This window comes from Ambystoma mexicanum, chromosome 9, assembly GCF_040938575.1.
Source record: "Ambystoma mexicanum isolate Mex_15411 chromosome 9, UKY_AmexF1_1, whole genome shotgun sequence".
NCBI classification, from domain to species: Eukaryota; Metazoa; Chordata; class Amphibia; order Caudata; family Ambystomatidae; genus Ambystoma; species Ambystoma mexicanum.
The window spans coordinates 1,062,163,555-1,062,188,639 of record NC_090931.1 but is presented as its reverse complement, the minus strand read 5'-3'; the positions used below and the strand labels follow the sequence as shown (position 1 = coordinate 1,062,188,639).

The following is a 25,085-nucleotide window of genomic DNA, read 5'->3' as shown; positions in this document are numbered from 1 at the left end:
GATATCACCGGCACGGTTAGCACCAGACCCGTAATGAGGCCCAATTGCTGATTCACCTTGCACTATGTAGGATCAAAGGCACTTTTCAGGCACATAATGTCCATCTAGAATGTATAGATCCTGAGCCCCGAAAGGGCAAAATGAGTTTGAGCAACCCTAACTGTCTTAAAGAATCACATCTGGTGATCGAAGGAGCAAGGTATGTCAACAGCGAATGGCAAGAGGAACACATTCTTGCAGGGCCGAAGGACTCCTGGGGCTGTCTGAGAAAATTGCTATACTAGTGGAGCAGACATGCGAGCAGACATGGACAGAACATATCACAAAGTTAACTTGGATTGCAGCCTTCGAGAAACAAGTGAAGGTACAACCTCAAAAATCATACAAATTTTGTTTTTTCAGTAAAGGGACAGTGGATGTCGGGTCAAACGAACAATGCAACAGAACTGTCATAGTGCCCGACCTCAAGAAAGACACTGCTGAACTGATGGATTATTACTGGATCTCCCACCTTATTGGAGTGGCTACTGTTCTCTAGCAATGCTGCATTTCAGCTCTGCTGATTGTGCCAGAGCAGCACATAAAGGGGGGACTCTTGCTCAAAGTTCCCACTGTGCCCTCCACCCAAGAAGCTCGACGCACAGAGCCACCACCAAACCGTCACATGCTCCCTGAAAGGGAGCCCACTGACCGACTACACAGAAGAAAAAGAGCATCATATTACATTTCCAACGACTCGTCTGAGCACTGGCACAAATACCTGAAGAATATAAGCTCCCGATAGTTTGGTGGGAATTAATCCAGCTGGCAAACGATACTGAACAAGGGTTCAATTTCATCAATTTGGAGTTAAGGGCCCTAAGACTGATGACGATGCAAAACAGATACGTATCGGACCTCCTGACAGCTATGGAGGGTTGTGTTTGCAAAAAGATCGGGAGTTCATGTTGCACATTCGCACCTTCTGAAGACGCTGGAAACGGGACATTGTACGCGAGCTAAGGGTGAAAATGAAGAAAGAAGCTGTGGTCAAGGAAGAGGACTGGTTCACCCTGGCTTTCAGCTGGGTCTCATCATTACTTGAAACATTGGTGAAAATGCTGGTCCCTATCATCGTGGTTATCCTGGTGGTCTTCTACATGTGCCAATTAGCTCTCCGATGTTATGCCAAAGCTGTGCCTAATAGTGCAATGATGATGGTGACTATTGGGAATAGTAAAGTACCTCGTGATAAAAAAAAGAGGTGGAGATCCAAACAGAACAAAATTACGGCCCTGCACACCACATGGTCCCCATCCCCATTGGTGATGTAGTTGATAACTTGTACCACAACACCATTGTCCCTCCCCCTGATCCCAAAAACTATACAGAAGTGTGGGTGGATTTGGCAGGCGATGGGGGATGCATATACATGCAAGAGTATGTGCAGTTTGGAGAGAGTTTAAGGCATGTGTCAGGGCATGGATGCCCATAAAGGAAACGTCACCATGGGACAAAGCAGAAAGGCGTGCAAACTAATGTAAATATGGGGAGGGGAGTAATTTGTTAGTGTAGAAGTAATGAACGGGGGAATGTGGGGATGGAAATGTGCCTTTCCCACCCCCCTAGGCGCTTCCAGGTAAGGCGAACACCATATGAGGTGATATAATGTACACGGGGGGGAGTAATCCCCACTATCAGGTAATGTGTAGAGGCACTGTAGTGCTTAGCCCATGACTCAATTTTGTATTAGGTCCAAAAAGGGATAAGATGATTCACGTTCTCTGCTCACTAGGCCTAATTCCTGCAAGACAGAGTGACTCCGCAGAGCCCCGTTCCCACGGAGGTCCAGCTCCCCCTCGTTCCTCCAGTGTTGTGAATATTTAGTATCTCCCAAAGGAATGCGCCTTGCAAGATTGTGAGACAACACCAGGCTCCGCACCCATTCATCTCAACCAAACTGCCATTAGGGCTCTAACCCCCACCGAGCCAGGCCGGAGCTAGCCCGACCCCACTGACCCGGCCTCCACACCTTTGCATTCCCTGATAAGCAAGTGACCCCCCTGTCCCAACACAAATCAAGTGTTGCCAGAAGATCTAAACATGCACGGCTGTATTTCTTTCAAGCATGAAAACATATCCCTGTAACACGAGGTACAGGGAGGGATAAATGAAAGATCAAAACCCCGGGTGGAGACCTCGAGTGCAGGAACTGCTGTATCAATGAAGCCCTGTAAGTGTGGGTCAGCCTCACTGTATTTTATCCTCCCTTCTCCCTGCCACCATTTTCTGTGCCGCCCAGGTGCCTGCCACAATGAGTTAATATTCAGGCTTAGCATGTTTAGTTCAGACAGGAACAATGTATTAATGTCTGACCCGACCTTCACCGCAAGGATGAGCCCAGCTGACCCACGTGGATCCAGACCGACAGGAAATAACTAACCAATTGCTGCCTGGCAGTCCCTATGGAGCAGGGCCATGTTAGGGTTCCTACAATCAGTGGTATCCATTTGTACTGTATATTATGGTGTGTGTTGGGTTTTTAAGCACCTGTTTGTGACTAGAGTTAGAACGCTCTCCAGCAGCAGAGTCCTTTGTTGATATTTGTATTCTGTACAATTAAACATTGTTATCCTTGCAAAGATATCTCTCGGCCTATTTCCATAGTGGGTTGCCTTTATTCTGGAGTGTGGGTAGAAAGGGACTTGCCTTTAAGGGTTTGAAGGATATAATAGGGGTTAAAAATATATATATATATTGTTTTGTGTTTTGTGTCTTCTCTTGTTTTCCTCTGCAACCTATGCTGGGATTTGACATATTATTCATACTGTGGAATCTTTGAAAATTTGATGGAAATGTTTTTGTTAATGTATGAAATTGGTTCAATATGTTTTGTAATCAATGTTAATGATAAACATGCACTGGTATTATAGCCCTGAAGAGGACCTCAATGAGATGTCAAAAAACGTGTTGGAATACCATTAAAAAAGACAAAGAACTCATAGACTTTTTGTTGCACCGTTTATACATAATTTATTGACTGTCTGTATGGATATTAGTAGGTGCAGAACATTTGGTCCTGGGATAATTCTGTTTGATATCCGCTAAGGACCAGTAAAACCCAGGATCATCAACATTGGGGCCGTAGGACTCAACCAAAATTATATTGTTGGCATCCAATGTTCCGCTCACCACCACGTAGCTGCCCTGGGGATCGACATAGCTTATTTCCTCAATGAACGACACTGAGGGGTGTATCAACGTCATCATACCCGAGCCTCTGAGGAGCAGGAACTATAGAATCTCTGACATCCCCACTTAGGGGCAAAAGGCTTGTGCATTGGGCCAAATGCATGGGTACCAGATCACGCCTTACCTTGTTGGCTGAAGGTGTTTTCTTTGGCTGATCGTGGCCTCCAACCCCATGGGCAGCCACTGTGACCCATGTAGTAAAACCGGATTCTTGGCTCTGCCCAGAGGGCGTGTAGCCTGAAGCGGGAAAACCCAATAAGGGAAGAAAAACCTGCAAGGACTGGAGGGAATCCTGAAGAGCGATGGAACAGCAGGTGAATTTCAGTGAACAGCAAGGAGGAATGAGAACTGGCACCAACTTTCAGGATACTTAGAGGGGAACTGGAACAGTGTAGGAGGATGCAGGAAAGGTAAGAATCCAGTAAGGAAGGAGCAGATGGAACCAAACAGGCAGCAAGAAAGCAAGCGGAATATCAGGAAGGCTAAGAGAAAGGGAGTAGAAGGCAGGAAGATGGGCTTAAAGGCAAGCGAAAAACGAGTGTACTGCAATAAGGGCACAATTGCAATGCGAGGATCCACCGTTCTGCTTCCACTAAGTACTCCTGAGAGACTTGAGCTTCACGGTACGTGACGTCACAACGCCGAAGTGCGGCTGTTGCCGTGTGGATCCTCAATGTTGGTAGGGTCTATGGAAGCGCCATAGTGACCATGCCGCCGCTCCGGGTCTGCGGCGAAGCATGACAATGGGTCTCCTGAAGGAGGAGAACCTTATGGCATATCCCTCCAAGTACGTTAACAGCTGCCTAGCCTTAGACAGATTATTTATGCCCCGAACATTACAAGAGATAAAGGTCCCTGCCCGATGGCCTTCGCTCACCCACCCTCTCCATTGTTGACCCCTACCCTGCTGCGGGACTGCTCCACACCACAAGACCGCCCATGCATCATAGAGTATCGTTTGCCTGAACTATTATAACTTTAACCCCAAACATTAGGAGCAACTGCGCTACCTGCCCCCCCACCCTTGACCCACCTCATCATCATCATCCCCAACTCGATGACGTATACCCACATCTATTACATCTCAGATCTCTTGGGAAGCAATACGAACAACACCTGTTTTCAAAATTCAGCCAGGCGACCCAGCATGTCACAAATCAGAGCCCATTTTATCTTGGAACCGGACTCTAATGAAGGAAATTCAAAGCAGGCAGAGTATATGTTCACTCTGCCATATCCGAGGAGCAAGGGTCAGCGCGTCCACTCGGATGTACCTCTGCCGGGGTCGTCCGCATGGGAAGCGGAATTGAGGGTTTGATCGGCAGGGCTCTCAAAGGAATGCGTTCTGCTTCTGTACTGCATGCAACGTTTAGCAGGAAATACGAGGGCATACAGGATCTGTCAGAGCTGCTGCAGATGCTTTACCGGGTCACAGGATCTGCATTGTACCTGGACATTAGCAGCGAAGTCAGGGTAGATATGAATTTTAGCGTCTCGAACTGCAATGTTCCACCACTCTGTGGCCAATTTCAGAATGAGGTCTTTGTCCCTGTAATTCAACAGTTTAGCAATGATCGTTCGCAGAGGCGCTCTAGGTTTCAGGATCGGCACTACGATGCAGTGAGCATGCTCCACCAAAAACTGCGCAGAGAATTTTGGTGCCCCCAACAGTTGTTGCAGAAGTTCCTAAAAAATGGCTCCTTTGCCCCTTTTACCACAGCCCAGGCACCCCGACTTTGCATATATTGTGATGCCGAGAGCGTGATTCCAAATCGTCACACTTGTTCCTGATCACTGGCACATCTTTCTTCAGTGCCGTAATATCCCGTTCATTTTGCTCCACTTTGTGCTCTGTGCTACTAATCCTAGTCCCTGCCTCCATAATCCGACCACTTTTTTTCCCAATTTGGAGTGCACGGAGATGATATTAGCAGAGATATCATCCACCAGCATATTCACTGCAGCAAAGCCATTCTGCATAGCAGCCAAGAGAGGGTCCATGGGTGTTGATACTGCTGGCGTATGCCCTTCAGCACTGCTCGCAGGTGGCGCTGGTCTTGGGGGATATGACTTGGTGAGGCAGATGCTGAGTTGGAGAAAACGTTCATGGCCCTTTCCTGTAGAAAGGAGGTAATCCATTTACAGGCTTTGGGAGAGAAGTTGGCTGCAATGGAAAGGTGGTTGCATAGGGTATTATGGTCCACATGGTCAAATGCAGCCGATAAATCGAGGAGCAGCAGGAGCGCTGGTTTGCCGGCATCTCTAATGTCATCCATCCGATTTTTTAGGTCGAGAAGGGCAGTTTCGGTCCCATGTCGAGGTCTGAAGCCAGACTGCCGAAGGCCAAGAAGGTGGTGGTCCTCTATGAATTTTTGGGACTGCAGGTAGGCTGCTTTGTCCAGAATTTTGAGCAGGAACGGGACAGTAATGATGGGTCTGTAGTTCCCTGGTGCCGATGGGTCCAGGGAAGGTTTTTTGAGGAGTGGTCATACCCAAGCCTCTTTGAGGTCACTAGGGACCAGGCCAGACTGAAAAGAGGCATTAATGAAAGATGTCAGAAATGGGGCGAGAGTCGAGCCACAGTCTTTGATGAGCTGAGCAGGGCATATGTCGCCCTTGCAGTTGGAGGGTTTGATAGTTTTTAGAAGAGAGATGACTTTGGACTCGGTCATGTCCTTAAAGTTGAATAAAGGGGAGGAGTTGGCTTTAATGTGATTCTCCTGGTTGTCGTTCTGTGAGGCAATTAGGTGAGAAAGAGCTTTTTGGTGGGCCAGTATTTTAGTTTGCAAGGTATTAAGTTTGTTGAGCATGGCTGATTGGATCTTATTATACCAGTTTTCATCCTTCAGGATGGTTGGTTGGGGGGGTGGACAGGGATTCTAACTCCCTAAAGATGGCAAAAATTTCTTTTGTACCTGATTTTGCATTGGCTACCCTAGTGTTGAAGGAATTGGCTTTGGCGATGATTATTCCTGATTTGTACTCTTTAGAGATAGCTTTGAAGGCTAGTTTGGTTGAGTCATTAGGTTTTGCTTTCCAGGCTGCGAGGGCGGTTTGTTTTTTTGCGCGCAAATGGAGGAGTTCCTGTGAGAACCAGGCATTGGTGTGCTTGTTTTTTTATGGCTTTCCTGAAGGTGAGGGGGGCGATAGACAACGGCTTTGGTGATCGTGGACTTAAATGCTTCAGCTAGAATTTCAGGGTTAGTTGAGAAGGGGGCCTGAAGGGCGGAAACTTTGAGGAAGTGATCCTTTCCACAGTAAGTTGGCGTGAACCTCTGGTGAGACCTTGGGGGAGGGGAATGGAGGGGTTTGGAGGTTCTTTGGAAGTGTCGTGGTCAGACCATGGGATGGGAGAGTTCTCAGTGATAGTTACTGGGCAGTTCTGGTGGGTAACCCACAACAATGTGGGTTGTGCAATGGCATCAGACATTGCGGACATTGTTACGCTGAGAGCGTGATTCCAAATCATCACACTTGTTTCTGATCACTGCCAAGTCTTTCTTCAGGGTATAATATCCCTCTTGTGTTGCTCCACCTTGTCCTCGGTGCTGCTAATTTTAGTCTCTGCCTCTGTAATCTGATCACTTTCTTTCTACAATTTGGAGCGAAGGGAGGTGATATTAGCGGAGCTATCATACAACCGCATGTTGACCGCAGCAAAGCAATTCTGCATAGCGGCCAAGAGAGGGTCCATAGGTGTTGATATTGCTGGTGTTTGCCCTTCAGCACTGTTCGCAGTTGGTGCCGGTCTCGGGGTCCCCAATGGTGAACTGGTGCAGGTATCCATTGGCCCTTTATGCTTACCTGCACCCTTTGTCATTCCCAAACTCTGCTGGCTAACAGTACTGGTAGAAAGTTACAAACTCACATGCAGTGGTCCCTTCCACTGCAATATTACCACTCCAGCCTACAGTCGTGGCGCCACCACACTCAGCATGCAACATTCATCCCCTAATGGCTGTATATGGACACCAAGTCATGTAGCACCACAACACAGTTCGCAGGTGCATCGCCTCGCCTCCAGGATGAAATATAGCACTACCCCACTGTGAATGGGTAGCAGCTGGCTCGCAGTACTTTCCCTTATATTATGACAAACACTTCAAGATAAATACAGGTCTCCATAGCAGAGGGGAGACCCGGACCGCAGCACAGCACCCCGCCTGTGTTGCACGGCGAGTGCAGACAGACTCAGCCATGCCCTGCACCCTCTCAGGCCTCCCAGAGGCATGGACTCAGTTTCCACAGCAGCCACCTCCATCCGATGAGCCTGTGGGGTGCAGGTGTTCGCACTGTCCGCATTGCAGCCCGAATCTCCGTTTTCTCTCACCGGCGCTCAAACAGTACCTAATTAGGACTCATGATCTTTCCAGGGCCGGAGCCCAGAATCAAGCAACCATTTTAGTCGGGGCTCAGCAGTGCCCCCTCATGCAATTTTGTTTTACTTTGAACTGCCACTTCAAAGTTGCGCGTTCCCACGTTTCGGTTAGCTTCTTAGCCTCCAAGGTACTCGGCACACAATGTTGCATGCGCGTCTTCTTAATATGTGAAAACTGGGTTGTAATGCTTCGGGAGAGTCCATTAAGAGTTCTTGGTTTACCGGCAGCGTTCTCAGTATTAATGAGAGGCACGCTTCCGCTTGGCATTGAGTTGTGTTTAACAATGGGACAAAAAGGATGCTTTTACAACACGCAGGTATTTTTCGGCTTTGATATTTCCATTGTGTGTTACATTTCCCTTGACAATAAGACTTCCCACTTCTACGATCAAGTTTATCTTGCTCAATTATGCACGCAAGTGTTAAGAAAGCTGGCTACTGTTACCGACAAGGTATTTTAGCTGATTTGGAGTGCAGAGCTTCACTTTCCTGACTCCACAATCACTGCCACTTCGGGCTGCCTCTGCTTCCGGCTTGGTTTCTTCAACTACTACTGCTACAGGCACTTTCGTGACCCACACCCCTCTGCTTCACAGGTGTATCTGATCCGGCCTCCTCAAAAGAGAGACCTCTACTCTCCAGTTTCCCTCTGCTTGCTTCTGCACAGGATTCTTGGGTGGATGCACGACTTCAGCTCTGCATTCACAGCAATTAGGCGCACCTGGAAAGACTGCCTGTTTTCTCCAGCCTCTTCCAGTGCTGCCACAGTGAAACAGGGTTTGTGAGCACAGGACAAACTCAGAGTGTGCAGATAAGATCTGCCCTTCCTCTACTCCGACGTCCAATCTGAGGTCACACTTCCTTGTGAACTGCCAGCTTCATGCTCTGCTCCTTCTAATTCTGCTACTGCCAACCTTCCGGCTTCAACTCCAGCTTCTTTCTACTGCTACGCCCTGCAGCAGCCTTTTATGCCCCTCGGGTGGGTTAATTGGTTTTAGGTACAGGCCCTTAGAATGAATTGCCTGACCCTGCCAAAAGTTATTAGACTTGCCTGCCTGACCTGCTTTTCTGCATGTCTCTTTAGCTCTCTTCTTCTTCACAGTACCTGAGTGATTCTGGGACATGCAGTTCTTTGTAGAAAGAATTAAAGAAAGATTTCTCTCCCTTGATGTTATTATAATAGGAGAAAACATGTTTAACATTTTTAGAGACAGATGGAGAAAGTCATAGATTCGTTGTTCCTGTTGACATACTTTTGACATTGTGTAGGATATGACATTTTAGGGGTCCAAAAGAATGGTTCTAAAAAGTGAACATCTTTAGATACTTTTTTTCTAGACTTTAGTTTTGCTGCTTTAGTCTTAACCCTAGATTGTTTTTCGTCTAACTGACAAGATGCGATAACCTCTTTGGGAATGATCTTACTATTGTCCAAAGTGCAATACCATGTCCCATCCTGTGAAATCTCCCCACCAGCATGGGCTCTGTCTCCACCCAGGTAATCCTCCCACAGTACACCAACCCCAGGATTTGGATCAGGAAGCTGTTAGGGAGAATTCTCTGTAAAGGCTAATTTCCCAAACCTAGTGAGTCCCCCAGCAGCTTTGCTGGATTGTTGGGGTTTATTTTTTTTCTCCTGCTAAGAGTGAGACTCTTTTACTCCCACTCTTAGACATGATTTGAGGTGTTCCTTTGTCTTTCCATGTGTTTTATGGGCTGGGGGGTCTTTTACTCCATAGGGTCTCATGTGTTTTTGATGTGGGTTACACAGCACCCTCCGTGCCGTAACCCAGGGGGTGTCGTAGCGACCCCCCAACATAGACTCCATACCCTGGGACTGACTACTGTCTCCCAGGGCATGTAAAGTCACCATTGGCTTTGCTAGTCCCAAATTATGAACAGAAACCAGTACGTCATATTGTGGACGTACTGGTCGGGGCAATTCGATTGCCCCGGGGTCTGTTGTTCGAGGGGGCACGTCTCCGTCCCCCCTGATCGAGTTTTGGCTGGTGGCAGTGGATACTACTTTTTATATTCGACCGCGAATATATCCCTATGGGATTTTCCCATTGTTCGAGGCTACCAACTTTAATTATTTAATTCCTATAGCCTTGAACATACCGCTGGTTTATTTATTTAATATTAATTCACCGGTTGGTATTTTTTGCCAGAACTCGATTCTAAAATGGCATTTGTGTTCTCTTCTGTGACTCCAACCCAAGTCGAGCCCTTTTTTCCACTTTTTGGTGGGCTTCTCCACAGAAGCCTCCAAAAGTGGTGCCACTCTGTCTGGGTACCACAGGGGGTGTAGGAGGGGGTTTAGGCACCCTGGGCAACTCAAGTCGCACTCTTGTGTGATTGGCCCAAGTGGTGAACCGGCCGGCTCACCACTTAGCATGTTTGATTGACAGCTAGGCTGAATGAATGGGGGTTTGCTGCATAAAAGCAGGGCTTTGGGGACTGGAACTTCAGAAGTCACCACAGGACCTAAGAATTTGAAGAGGGAGAAGCTGAGCTGACCTGCAATGGCGACACCACCGGTGGAGTCCTGCGGAACCGTCTCACCACTTTTTCCGACGACCGAGGAGATCTCCAGTCCGGAGAGTCTTCTTCCTTTGACTGGTGGGGATAACAAGTTTTGCCTTCTTTTCACCTTCCTGGAGCATCTCGTGGCCGCCTTGCCTAGGCCAAGCATCCCGGCAACCGGAGTAACACGGCTTACCACTACCGCAAAGAGAAGGGTAGTATCTTTTAACCAAAGAACTCACGCGGTTGGTTTCTTCCCTTGCAGTTCAACGACCTTCATCTTTCCTCCAAGGCGAGACCTCCTCTTCCACTGGACGAAACACCAACTTGCACCCGCTGCGAGGAACAACTGCCCCCGCTGGAGCTTCCTTCACACTTAAGGTACTGTGTCCCGCCTGGCTTCCCTTGCGACAGATCGTTCGGGGTGACAGTAAAGCCTCGACTTTCTAACCTGGGCTGGCCTGGGACAACCTAGCTAACTTTTTCTGACTTTAATTTCATTCTTTGTGTGCGAACTATCTACAAGACTCTTTGGGCATAACCCCACTGTGTGAATGTTCTAACTTGATGGGTCCAACTTGATGGTCGTGCAGTTATGTAATGCCTCCGTCCCCAAGTACCGCTCGAGCAGAATGTAAAATACTGCCCTAGCAATCTTTGAGGCCACAGGTGGGAGTGTCGTCGTCAGCCTGGTACCCGGGAACGCCGGAAGGACCCCTGAGTGCTGTAAGGCAAAGGGTTATAATCAAGGAAACGCCCAAAAGGCAATTGGCAGAGGGAGCAAACAATATGCAGTGACACCAACTTACCTAAAAGGGGTGGAGTATAGGTAAGAAACCTACGGAGACAGCAGGGGAACCCACAGCAGGCTGAGATGATGTACTTGGCACTCCTGAAAACACCTGGTGGAGCAAGAACTTGATCCGTGGCGAAACTTGAAGCAATCCGAGGTTTGCAGAAACAGAAGGGTAATCCAAAAGCAAGTCCAGAGTACAAACAGGTGTCAGGTGTCCGGGAGATCAGAGAGCACGCCAGAGTCCAAGGGTCCAAATGAAGCGTTCCAAGGTCGAGGCAAGGAGAGTAACAAGAAGCAAAAGGTAATGCCTGGCAGTCCTCCGTAGAAGTAGCTGTGAAGCAAAGTGTCTTGTTTGCCGGCTTCTTTTGAAGCGGCGAGCGGTGTCACGTGACACATCATGTGACTGCTCGCACACGTTACGTGGAGCGCAACGCGGCCAGCGATTGGGGCTGCCGATACTTCCTGGTATCCTGGCGTCGCCGGCTGTGCAGGAGGCGCCATGGCAACCGCCAACGCGGAAATGGGCGAAAAGAGGCGGGTCCGCCCAACATGGTATCCCGCCTGCCGTGCTTCCCTGCTGGTGTGAATGGAGAACACGACGGCGAGAAGCGCCTGATGGGAGAGACAAGTGTGAGGGGGGAAGTGGGAGATGGGGTGTGTGAGGGCGTGACAGTGAACCTGGACCCCTTCTGCTTGCTCTCTCCAAGAGTGGGCCTTGCAATTGACATCCTTGCTCTCCAGTAGAACTCTGCCTACCCTGCCTTACTGTGGTTCTTCTAAAAGTATTGAATTGTGTGTGCTTCCATAACTCTGCCTTTTTCCCTCCCTTTTTAATAACTTATTAGAGTGCCATTTTATATTAAGCGCTCACCTCTTCTGAAAATAAGTGGTGTTTCTCATTAAGACTTGTCTAATAAGTAATTAGGGTTGTATATATATGATAGTGACTGTGTGCTGAATGTACTTAACTCTTTGTTGCTAGTGTAATTTACAAATGTGTCTTTAAATAAATAATTATATACTTTTACACCAAAGCTCTGGTCAGTGTTTGCTTGTGCTACTGTATCTCTGTACCTATTGTGTATACTCTACATACTGCTTAACTCTTCTTGAGGGAAGTCTGACTGCTCAGCCACAGCTACCAAGTGAATCCGTGTGGTACAGACTGCTACCAAGTGGATTTACTGCCAAACACCTGTAGTCTTAAATCTTTTGCAGTCGTTCCCAAGGGAACTGCACAGGTTTCTGCCTAACACTGGTGTACAGCGGTGGGATCTGTATTGAGTATACATTTTAGTGTGCTTATAGATACCTTAGTGCAACTAACCACAAAGCTTAGCACTAAAAAGAAGTATTTTCTAAAACATGTCAACTATGGAAAGTTATAGTCAAGAGTCCCTTGCTACAAAAATTGCTGATTGTTTAAGAGTTCTCTGTAAGCATAAGAATATCCTGACTAAAGGCAAGAAAATGGAACTAATAGAAAGGTTGTTAGCAAACCAAAGTCTGGATGGTGGTTCAGAGGACTTCCTTGCTCTCCAGTATAACTCTGCCTACCCTGCCTTACTGTGGTTCTTCTAAAAGTATTGAATTTTGTGTGCTTACATAACTCTGCCTTTTTCCCTCCCTTTTTAATAACTTATTAGAGTGCCATCTTATGTTAAGCGCTCACCTTAAATCTTTTGCAGTGGTCCCCAAGGGAACTGCGCAGGTTTCTGCCTAACAGAAGCGTCTGGCCTCTCCTGGCCCCCTGGGAGGAGACTTTAGACATGCTTCAGTAGGGATCCACAGGATTCTCCTGAGTGGCCAGAAGACCAAGTAGGCTGGCAGATGGCCACTTGCAAATATTATTTATGAATTCATGAGTCCCAAATCATGCAAGGGACATTATGCCAAATCATCATACAGAAGCACCTATATGGCTAAGGATACATTCTATTATACAACTTCTTCTCCAACTTTTTTAACAATTACATTTTTCAAAAAAGTAATAAATATTAATTTAATGCATATTCAACTACTGCAATCATTTTGAAAATCCTTTCTGCAACAGATGTTATTACAAAAAAGGTATCATGTGCATTCATAATGTAATATTAAAGTCATGGTGAAGTAACAGCTCCTTCAAGGCATCTGTCTAATTCGCCCCATGAACTCTCAGACTACAGCTCCAGAATTTCTGTTTGTGGCAGTGAAACACTGACTTACCTGGGCATTCCTGCTCATGCATGGCATCATGTCCCCTAACCCTCAGCCAGAGCAACTACAGCAGCGTCCCCCAAGGTAAGAGGACAATAAGACCATACTCACCAACAGTTTGTTGAGCAAAGATTGTGTCAAACTGAGATGGGCAAAACAAGGGATTTTGGCAACGGGTGGCTGTATGTTCACCCTCTACTCAGGGGGACTACTTAAAGTACAAAAAACTAAATGTGGGGATTGTGGCAAATTCATGTGCTGGACTCTGGAGTGGTCCCATCATCTGCATAAAATGTGTTCTTTCAATCAAAATTGGTCTTCCAACTATTTCATTTTCTGTGAACCTATGTCTTAGATGAGCCTTTACATGAAAAACACTTTTACAACCAATTAATCTTCACACTTGCGCAAGGATATATCGGCTTACCTTCTTTAGTCTAGATGCAATGAATTTCTGCTCATTAGGAGAATGTATTGCCAAGAGCCTGCCACCTAGCCACCCGCAGGCAAACCTAAAGCCATGGAAGTCTCCGGCAGCTTCAAAAAATAAATATTCAGCTCCTTGAAAGAAAGTCCACGGTGCATCTGCAACACAAAATAAACATTGTGTTAAAACATCCACCCTCAGCCATCTAGTGTTCACTGTATCTTATCTGTTCTTCTGTAAAATACTAAGCAAGTTTAGCATTAGTCTATTGACTTAATTTCTTGCAGAGATATTTGTATAGAAAACACCAAAGGAAACAGTTCAGCTGTTCACAAATACATTCTTATAGTGCCAGAAAAAGTAAATCTGTTAAGAGAGTTTGAGCAGTTAAGCAATGTAAAAATGGTCATTCTTACATAGTTTCAGGAAACACATGGGATTTGGTATACCCAAACTAAAGTGTCTCAGCATCGCTGAGGTTCCCAGGGTGTATTGTCCGAACGTGAATTGCGAGGCATTTTTAGGGAGTGGGTACTAATGAAGTGCCAATGTGTTAAAGATCAATTGGGTCCAATTGTGAAATTCCACTGGTACTGGAGCAAGTGAAGGCAAAGTGCTGGTGTAATTACATTCAGACAGGTGAAACATCGAATCAGATGCAAGTTAAGTAAGGACTTTTGCCACAGTGAGACAATTCTTGCTGGCTGCCTAAGGCACCACCAGAAAAGGTGCACAATGTATGTATTTTATTATTTCAGTTTTCTGCAGAGAACATAATGCCACTAATGGCAGCTTCATATTGCCCTAAAATCCTAAAATCAGGCCCTATCTTAAGGCATTGTCACACCAAAATGGCACTTAGCATTGGGCAACAAATTCTTGCAACGGCCCTCTTGAAAGTCCTATATGCACCCGGGGAAAGGCGCACAGCCAATCAGGTGCCTGAAAATGTGGGCGTAAATTGCCAGTGTCTTGCCCGTGTTCCCTGTGTGCCACTCTTTTTTGTTGTGGCGCCCCAGCACCTTGGCCCCAGGCCCCTGCCTGCCAACCCTACCCACCCCCTGACCTCCATATCTTTCTTTTCACCGGCTTACCTGCTGCCGCGGGTCTTCCCACTCTGGCCCCCTTTCTGTGTCTATTCCAGACTACCACCATAGAAAATCTAAAGGGACTTGGACCTTTTCTATTTACAATCGCAGTGAACATCGTGGTTTTTCTTTTGTTTTGATGGCCGATCAGGCTTGTGCAGTTTGCACAAACTCATGAGCCATAAAAAAAAATCTAAAAGCATTAAAACTATTCACACCCCAGGTGGAGCCCAGGAGTGTGAATCGCTATCACCCCCTTGTCAAGGGTTGCACAGTACCGATAATTGTCCTAAGCCCTCGCCAAAGGCGCTTGAGCCTGCCAAGCCTCCGGCTAGTGAGCTGCTACTGGCCCTGTCTGCAACTGACGCAGGGTGATAACTTAAATATCAGGTCACCTTGTGGTAGATGCAATTTTTGTAATTTAAAAAGGCTGCTTCAATGGACAAGACTCATTGTTTCAGAGAATTATTGGTCCATTGCTCAATGAACCTAAACTTTGGACAATGCTTCCATTAAACATTGGCAGTAGAAAGAAACATCCAAAAGCATCAAGCCAAGAAATGTAAGCTCTTGTAATTTTCATAAAAGGAGGAAGAGGGTTCACTTGTTAAAGGGGTAGTTCGGTCAAAAACGTATTGGCCCAATCGATCGGGCATGTATTTCTGAGCATACATCTATTGTTCATAAAAAAATGTCCAATGCAACTTACCTGAGTTTTTTTTCGCACTTTAACACATGCGAAAACGATGGGTTGGGTACCGGCATCTTGTACTAATCTTATCCATTGATCCATCGCGCTAAATTCAAGTGCCCTTGCGGTACTAATTTAGATCACCCTACCCTTACGCTGACATCACTAGACGCTCACAATGAGCTCCACCTATTTTAATGACATTAGTGGGCAGCATACCCAAACGTACTCTGTCATTACCTACGTCATAACGGTATCTAACACAGAACCAGGAACAGAAACATACACAACAAACACAAAACTTTTGTTTCTTTTCACAAAAATTATCAAAACTGTTTATTTTGAATAAAACAGCAACAGTCGGGAGAGTAGCAATTACTGTTCAATTGGACATAACGCTAAAAATAGTTAATTAAGTCCATGAAAATATAAGTAATTTTTTCCAATAGAGGTTATAGTTAGCGAACATTGCATGGTTCTCATTTTTTGTTTAACTGTGAACAGTGATCTTATAATGCAGATTCCGTTCACCTATCGATTAATCCCAGTTGTTGCATTCTTCACAGAAATGTATTATCTTCCATTGCCGATTTTTGATCGATGCACATATCGTTGCAACACTTTCACGTTTTCAGAACCTATAAGCTGCTATGTTGCTCCTTATTGTTGCAACCGCGAAAGGACAGATTGGTGTCTGGCGATCGTCCCAGATAATGGTTATCACAGATGTGTTGTTGATGATTATTGTCCAATTATGGATGAAGAAGCCTTCGACCGATAGACTGTACCCGTCAAAGGGGCACATCGGTATAATATAACTATGTAAAATCGAGAATGCAAAAATATATTTCAGTACCCACTTTATAATTGAATATACACAGTACATATTTATGTTAACTATCAATTTAATTACAATTAACACATATGGAGCCTCATCACAGGTCGGGCAGTCCGGAATTAACAGTGGCGGTAAACCCGCCGCCACTGTTAATTCCGGACCGCCCGATCCCGAGTCCTGCAGGCAGGAGGTGATCTTCCCGTAAGGTCTGACCTGGCGGGTTGAACACCTCCCACCTGCAGGCGGACGTGGAAACACCAGCACCATCACAAGATGGTGCTGGTGTTTCCACTTCCCCATTCCCATTGAGTCCTATGGGACTCAATGGGAATGGGGATTTACACCATTCCGCCTCCGGGATTCCCAGGACACCGGGGTCATAATGCCCTGGTATTTCCGGGAGTCACGGAGGCGGAATGGTAATACGAGTCCAGCGGTAACCAGGCCGTTTTACCACCGCGGTTACCGCCGGACGCGTAATGAGGCCCATGATGTCTATTCTTTGCGTCAATTGGCCTTTCATCTGACAAAACGTTAATCATCTAGTAAACAGCACACTTTCCATCCTCATTTGCATAAATATTATTATCATCATTTTTGTATTTATGTATTTTTACATTTATTAAGTGCACACAACCCTCAGGCATCAAGGTGCTGAATGTAATGTAATAAGTTGCTAAATTCCCAACCGTTTACTACATTTATGATAGAGAATACACTCCCTGCTGGCCACTTTGGCCCATGTTTTTTGCTTTGATAGCTGAGGGATTGGTAGACTTGCTGAGTTTTTATGTTTATTTATTTATTGGATTTTCAGCAACACATACCAACATCAACATAACCAACTCCTTCAGAGTGTCATCATCACAAAGTTACAGGACCTTCACTTGCAGTGTCTTTTTTAAAATATACTTGACCATCATTCCCACAAGAATCCAGTGAGGCTCCCTCTAGCATGTACGAGTCCCGCACAGTACCTTACCCCGAACCAGCACCCCCCCAGAAAGGGAACAAAATCAGGAGAGACCCCCAAACACTTGCCTTCATGTCCCAACATCGTTGTCCGGAGCGCTCTGTGTCTCCCCCTCAGCCAGTAAAAACTGTACATAAGGATTCCACACGCCTGGAGGGTGAGCATGTAGTGGCAGTGTCCGAATATAGACTGCCTCTACATCATAACAGTAGGCAATGTCCTCCAGCCACTACGCCCTCTGTGGCCCGGGGCCCTTCCACCAAGACATTGCTATCCTCCTCTGGGCCAGCACAAATAGAAGGCCTGCCAAGCGCCGGTATGGCCGGGCCAGGCCCGTACTATGGCCCAGTAGCACCACCACCGGGTCCATCATCACCACCTCTTTAAATGCTGCGGATAGAATCTCAAACACTCCCCCGCCCCAGAATTGCATCATAGGGGGACATCTCCACGCATGGTGTACAAAATCGGCTTCTGCTGTTGCACAACGGGAACACTCCCAAGACACTTCCCCATAATACTGATGTAATTTCAACGGAGTATAATAGGTCTGGTGTATAAAGTAAAAATATATTTGTCTATATCGTGCATTGCGCGATACCGGCCGGGTTTGGGCCTTAATATATTTCCATGCCTCATCCTCAATCTCTGTCCCCAGTGTTCTCGCCCCCCTTTGCTTTGCCTTATCTCCTATCCGTAATATGGGTGCTCTCATCTTCTCATAGATCTGGGAGATCAATTCCCCCTTCCTGAGCCTCCACCACCTTGTGTAATAGGGGGAAGATGGGAGTTGCCGCGGGAAAGGGAAAAAGGCACAGAACTTATTCCTGATCCTAAAGTATAGGAAAATATCCAGGGAAGTGGTTTCCCACTACCGTTTAAATTCATTGAGACTTAGAAAGGTGTTGTCTATGTACCAAACCCCTATTTTCGTTATCCCCAGTTTATCCATTAGGACCCCATACACTCGCTCCTCAGTAATCCTGAGACGCTGACTATGCCAGGAATGTCAGCGAGTATAGCATTGCCGGCCCCACTTTGTCTGCCATCTTCCGCCAAGCCATACACATGCTGGCCACTACCCCTGTACCTTTCCTCCTCTGGTCCACATTCCCCAAAATCTAAGCCCTCAGCAGGTATGGTGCTACTATCGCCCTCTCAACTTGGACGTGTGGCCTACTGTGGTTCACGTTGTAACAAAAAGACAGGAAGTGGGCATGTACTGGCCAATAATAATGCTAAAAATCTCGAAGACCTAGGCCCCCCTCCTTAGAAGATTGCGTAAGCACTCTTGGGACCTTTCCCACCAACAAAAATCCCACCCGCATCCCATGTAGTTATTTAACCACTTTAGTGCCAAGGACGAGGTATCTCGTCCTTGGAATTCCCTCCGAGTTTCCAAGGACGAGATAGCTTGTCCTTTTGGACACTCTGTTTTGAGCGATCCCTTCTCCCTCTTCTTCAATCTCCAGCTGTATTGCAAGCCGGAGATCAAGAGAGGTTTCCCACATTTTGTGGTGGCCCACTCCCCCCTACCCCAAATGGAGGGGGGCACCTCATGGAGCCCTTCCTAGGAGCCCCAGGGAGGACTGCATGAGGTACCCCCCATCCATTTGGGGTGGAGGGGAGAGGGAAACCACGAAACATGGGACAGGCCCCCCAGTGGATGGGGCAGTAGGTTTTGGGCACCTAGGGGGCGGATTGGCACTCTAATGTGCCCATCTGCGCCAAGGGAAGTTGGGTAAAAAAAGAAAAAATTGAAAATTGTAGGCTGCATTTTAGGGGGGTCTGAGGGGCACCCTAAACCACTGGGGAATTTTGTAATGTAAAGGGGGGTGGCCCCCCCCACCCAAAATGGAGTGGGGACCACCTCCTGCAGCCCTCCCTGGGGGCAGGTATTTGCTCCTAGGAAGGGGCATCTGACCCCAGGGAGGGCTGCATGACATGGCCCCCATCGATTTGGGGTGGGGGGAGAGGGCCACGTCAAAACATGGGACAGGCCCCCCAATGGATGGGGCAGTAGCTTTAGAGCACCCTAGGGGCAGATGGGCACACTAATGTGCCCATCTGCCCCATAGGAAGTTGAGTAAACAAAAATCAAAAAGGTTAGGTTGTATTTTAGGGAGGTTGAGAGGCACCCTAAAGCACCAGGGAATTTTGTAATGGAAAGGGGGGGTGGTGGCCCTCCCTCCCAACCTAACTTGATAGGGGAACTTCATGTAGCCCTCCCTGGGGGCAGATTTCTGCACCTAGGCAGGGGCAAATGTGTTTTTACGGGGGGAGGGTGAGGTTCAGTAGACCACCAGGGATGGCTTGAAAGGGGGGCCTCGATCGAAGAGTAGTGATGATTTGTTTTTGTTCGGGTGACTGTAGGTAATAAATGTTTTTTGTTTCGTTTACAGCTTTTTCTACGTGAGCAGCTGCAATGTTATGTGAGTACTGTTTTTTATTCTATGGGTACGGCCCACTGTCAGTGAGACTGGGGTGGGTGAGACTGAGGCTGGATTGTTGGTGGTTTGGGCAGGAGTGGGCCGTCTGGGGAGATATTTTGGTGGTCGGGGACACAATTGCAAGGGCAGGCCACAAATTGCCCCCCATGCCAGCAGAACATTGGTGTTTCCCTACAAGGAGATGTCTCCCATCTGGGTTGACTGTCTGCATCTCTGCCTGTGCTACATTACAGATGTCACATCTGGGGAGGAATGGGGATCCTGCCGGGGCTCCCTGGGACTGCCGCTGCACTTGTGGATGGTCAACCCACATGGGAGATGGGTGCCCAAGGCCAGGTACTTGATCCCAACCATCCTGGTATTCTGGCCTATCCCTGGCCTTGGGTGGCTGACTCCCAGTGTGGGTTGAACGCCCCCAAGATGCCTGGGACATTCTCTGTCCTTTCCCAGAGGGAGAAGCTGTAACGCAGGTGAGCCACAATACCAGCATGGTTGGAGATCACGTACCTGGCCTTGGGCACCCGTCTCCATTGTGGGTTGACCATCCCCAAGTGCAGCAGCAGTCGCAGGGAGCCTCGGCAGGGTCCCCGTCCTTTCAAAGAGGGGAGAAGCTGTAATGCAACCCAGCCAAAGCTGCAGGGTGGTAGGGGGTGATATCTCTGGCCTTGGGTGGCTGACTCCCAAGTGGGTTGAACGTCCCCATGCCCAGTGTTGGTTCCAGGGAGGCCCGGGACATTCCCCATCCTTTCCTGGAGGAAGAAGCTGTAACGTAGGCTAGCCAGAGCTCCAGCAAAGCCAGGGTAATGTTCCTGGCCTTGGGTACCCGTCTCCCATGTGGTTCTTTGCCGGGGCTTGTGGGTATACATTCTGGGGAGATTCGTGCAAGGCCGACATATGTGGATTCCCACGGGTGTCTTCTTTTCTGAAATGCATGGGGTTCTCCGTTTTCCTTGGTCGCTTCGACAAGCTAGGCCCAAATCTGTAGGTTGTCCACATGAGCAAAATACCTGCAAATCTGCTGTGCCGAAAGACTTGGGGTTACCTGTGTTTTAGACACCACCCATTTAGACATTAGACAAATGACTGTCCACATGTACCTGTTTCCCCTTGCTGATCTCCTCACAGGCCCTACATAGTCGATTTGTAAATCAGACCATGGGAGTGTCAAATCCCTTTTCATTAATGTGCTCGATTAGCTGGTGACACAGGCTGAAACTGTGCACACACTAAACACCCGCTGGTATAGAGCTCAACATCTTGAGACAAGTGTGGCCAATAGGAGCAAACGTTTAAAATGTCCAAAGTCTTCCATGACCCTCTGTGTACTGCAGTTATGACATTGTGGGCATGATCTAACATCAATCCCCGAAATGATAAAGGCACTTACCATTGGATTTGCCTGTCACGGATTATCTAATCATCAGTCCATCTTGTAACCTAATTCACTTTTTGTTTTTTAATAGCACTCTCAATTCATCTTTCGCTTTGCAGTCCTATTCAGTCAGAGGATTTTGTAATGCATTTAGTAAATGGTTGTAGAATGGGCCTAGAATAAGATCTTTCTTTTGTGCCTTAATCAAGTCTTGATCTGGGGTATCAAAACTCCATTGCGCCACAGGCTGTTCAATGTTTTCAGAGTTTTGGAGTGTGTTATCGCATCTACCTGGATTTCACCAAGCAGGTGTTCAATAGAAAATAACTCCCCCATTACAGCTCCAATTTTGGCTAAATTATCGGCCTCATCATTTCCTTCCTTATCCTCACCTGGTGTTTTCAAATCACCACATATTTTTCTCCAATGGATTATTAGGTCATATTCTGACACAAGTTTGTCTATGATTTGAATCATCTTGTCATGTTTAAGTGACTTCTTGTTATATGTGAGCGTCCTTTTCAGCTTGCAGCCAGGTAAATACTCCACAAAAATATTTCACGCATAATCAGAATCAGTGACTAAAACTACTTCTTTTAGCCTATTTTCTACTGCTGTAGATATTGCCTTATAAATAGCGGGCAATTCTGCCAGTTGACTGCTTTTGGGGCCTATCCTCATGCTCACTCTTGGAATGTTGTCACATTTAACCCACAAATTTCCTGTTCCTGCTATGAGTTCTTTTTCTGTATCATTTCCTACATGGTATGCACATCCATCTACATATAAAGTTGGTAAATCCTTGTATGTTTCTTCGTTGAAAGCTGTGTGTGGGGTTTGCTCAAATTCATTCAAACTTGCCTCTAGCTCTGTGTCATCATGCGCACAGACAGCTGCACAATCATGCAACTCTGCTAGCCCTTGAGCAACTGGGCTCTTTTGATTGTGTCCATATGCCACTTCTACTGGGAATTCCTGAAGTGCTAATGTCCAGGAAGTTATTCTTGACTGGGCCAAATTCCCTGATCTGATTCTCTTACTTTGCAAAAATCGCAGAGGCTAGTGATTTGTTTCTACAATCACCCGCTCCCCTTGAATTATAGGACTGAAATGTTGTAATGCCCAGACAGTGGTCAGAAGTGCTTCTTCACATTCACTAGATTTGGTCTCTACCTGTGACAAGGCTTTGCTAGCATATGCAATGGTTATATTACTTGTGTCGTGTTTTTGATATAACATTGCTGACCTGCATCGATCTGTGAATCCTATTTCTATAAAGAAATCCTGTTTTTTAATGGATATGACAAACATGGTGCTTTCACTAGACACCCTTTTAGCATGGTCACTGCCTCGCTTTGTTCCCTTTCCCATTTCCAGGGTAAACCCTGCTTCAGTAATTTCGTCAAAGGTTGTGTAATCTCCGCATTATTTTCAATACATTTTCGGTTGTAACTTGTCATTACTCGCAAGCTCTTCAAATCTTTCAAGTTAGTGGTATATTTTAGTTTAGGAATCGCTTCCACTTTTATCTTTTGTGGGTTTAACCCAGGCTCTGTCACTTCCTGACCTAGTTTCCCCTTTTTCTGCACCACTGTGCTTTCTGTAGAGATACTTTTGTCCCAGCCTTCAGTAGTTGACTGAGCACATGTCTAATCTCATTAAAGTGGCTTTTCAGATCTTTATTTTTGATTAGCACATCTTCCACATAAACTATTGTTCTTCTTTCGGCTGCAACCGGAAGTGCCTTACTCAGGAATATCCCAAACTCACTCCCACTATTGATATACCCAAAAGAGGTCCCAGACAATGCATATTGTGATTTGTCAAAAGAAATGCAAAGAATGTTTGAATATCTTCAGCTAGTGGCACGCCCCAGTATCCAGCTGTAAGGTCTAATGTGGTAAACACCTTTGACCCGTGAACCTGTGTTAGACCCTGATCAATAAATGGAATGGGCCACCTTGAAACAGGTACCTTTTTGTTTAATTCTCGTAGATCTGCCCACAAGCGCCATTGGTCATTAGGTTTTAGCACACCTAATATAGGGGTATTTGATGTGCTATGAATAGGCCTAATGATTCCTCTAAATTCTACATTTTTGATTATTTCAGCTAGTGATTCCAAACACGCCAGGGTTAACATATATTGTTGCACAAATACTGGTTCCCTACCATGTCCCTCTGGTAGTGTGGCAACACGCAAATCGGTTAACCCACAGTCATAGACATCTTTGGCAAAAACCTGTTTGAATTCCATAAATACTTTTCTCAATTGGTCTTTATCTTCTTCACTTGTGCAAGCATCTGCAGCTTGAATTTGCTCTTCTACCATTTTAGAAAACTCTGGGAAGTCCTCCAAAGGAGGAACCTCAGTACTTTCCTCTAATCGTGTGGCAGTGTCTCCTTGGAGGGTCGCTACACCTAAATATGTTTGAACATTGACCTCCATCTCAATATGCTGCTTTTCTCTTTTAGATTCACTTAATTCGAATAGAATACACCTATCTTGATGTCAGCACACTATTTCACTTGGCTCATAAGACTGAACTTTAAAAATTCCTTTGGGTTTAGACTCCACTGATTCTGGCAACTCACCCTGTGCAGTCACGTAGCTTTCAGGAATGTTCCCAACCACTGGGTTACAGAAATCGGCACTGTAATAAGATTTCTGTATTGCCATTCCTATTGCTGAATTCTCTTCCAAATGAATTTCTTGACACCCTTTATTGTCGACAAGGATTTGAATAGACCCAACCCCAATCTCTATTAGTGGTGTATATTCGAATTCTAACCCTTGCTGCCTTATGGATTCATTTAGGCATGCAAATGCATCAGAACCCTTTATCTGTAGTCCCTTTCTGTATTTTAATGTTGCTGTAAATTGTCTGGTGAATGCGGGAATAGTAACATCCTTTTTCATCTGCAATCAACTGCATGTGGTGTTATCTGTGCACAATGGTAAACCTGTCTTTTGTCTTCAAATTCAGATGTAGCTCCACCTAACCTGGACCAAACCTTTTGTTACATATACATCCTGTGCATGATGTCATTTCCCAAATAGAATTTATTTTGTGTCCATTGAGATACTCTTAGGGCCAATTGTAATCTTTAATATGCATCTTCCTACAATTCTTTGTCCCAACACGGGGTCATCTAGGCCAAAGAATGTGTTGCTTCTTTATTCTGAACTTTGGGATCTCTTCCATGTCAAGCATTTGCTGGAGTACCTTATCACTAATGGAACTCCTTCCATGTTCAAGCGTCAAAGTTCCTTAAAACATTTTGCAATGCCCATTCACATGGATAGCGATCCATGGCTGCCCTTCTCCCATGGGTATTTCTGACATTGTTGAAATTTGTTTTTCTTGATTTAACTATGGAGTAATATTTGGTTTGCATTTTTCTTCATTTAGATAAAAACGCAATGTGTTTTCATCCATTTCTGTTTGCCAGTTTTTCTTGGGATCCAAGTAAATCTCCAAAGATTGCTTCTCCTTTTCTCCTCTCATTTCATCCTGACACATGAGAATGACAGTGACGCTAGTCACACAGCCATTCTAAAGATATACTTCCACTGCACTTTCTGATTTAGCAATGGTGTGGCATTCTTTTACACTGTTGCTTTGGGTCATTATTTTCATGGGTCTCAATGGTTTTTTAGATAAGGACCATAATACTCCATTTACCCCATCAATGAGGGGCGATAACCTCTTCAGACAATTCGTCCCTATTAGAAAGGGTATTTCATTAATGGATGTCACCAATACTTCTTGTCTCATCCAGTTCTTCCCTATCTTTATGTCAACCTCAGTGACACCTTCGATAGGTATTTCTTCCCCATTGAAATTGTGCATAGGGCCTTCATTTTGCTTCACCTTTACATGATTTTTTGGGGATCTCCGTTCATTGACACTTTTCACAGTTCTTTTGATATTATGGTTGCTTGGGAACCTGTGTCAGTCATTGCAAATACATTACATTTTTCTTCAATAGTGATAGGAGCAAAGTACCTATCTTCAACCTCTTCTAGCACACTTCCAAAATTTGAATTTTTGCTAATTTCAGGATTTACTTTTTATAGCTCTTTTTTTACTTTTTGCTAGGTAAATGGGCATAT

At 46.0% G+C, this 25,085-nt stretch overlaps 1 protein-coding gene across 2 annotated transcripts in view; it reads right to left on the bottom strand.

Annotated features, from left to right (window-relative positions):
* PLA2R1 (phospholipase A2 receptor 1) overlaps positions 1–25,085 on the bottom strand; it is a 1,951,179-nt gene that overhangs the window by 726,949 nt on the left and 1,199,145 nt on the right. For both annotated transcript variants that reach the window (XM_069616352.1, XM_069616351.1), the window contains one exon: positions 13,558–13,715. In XM_069616352.1, the coding sequence (XP_069472453.1) occupies positions 13,558–13,715 (158 nt within the window). The remainder of the gene's footprint in view (positions 1–13,557; positions 13,716–25,085) is intronic.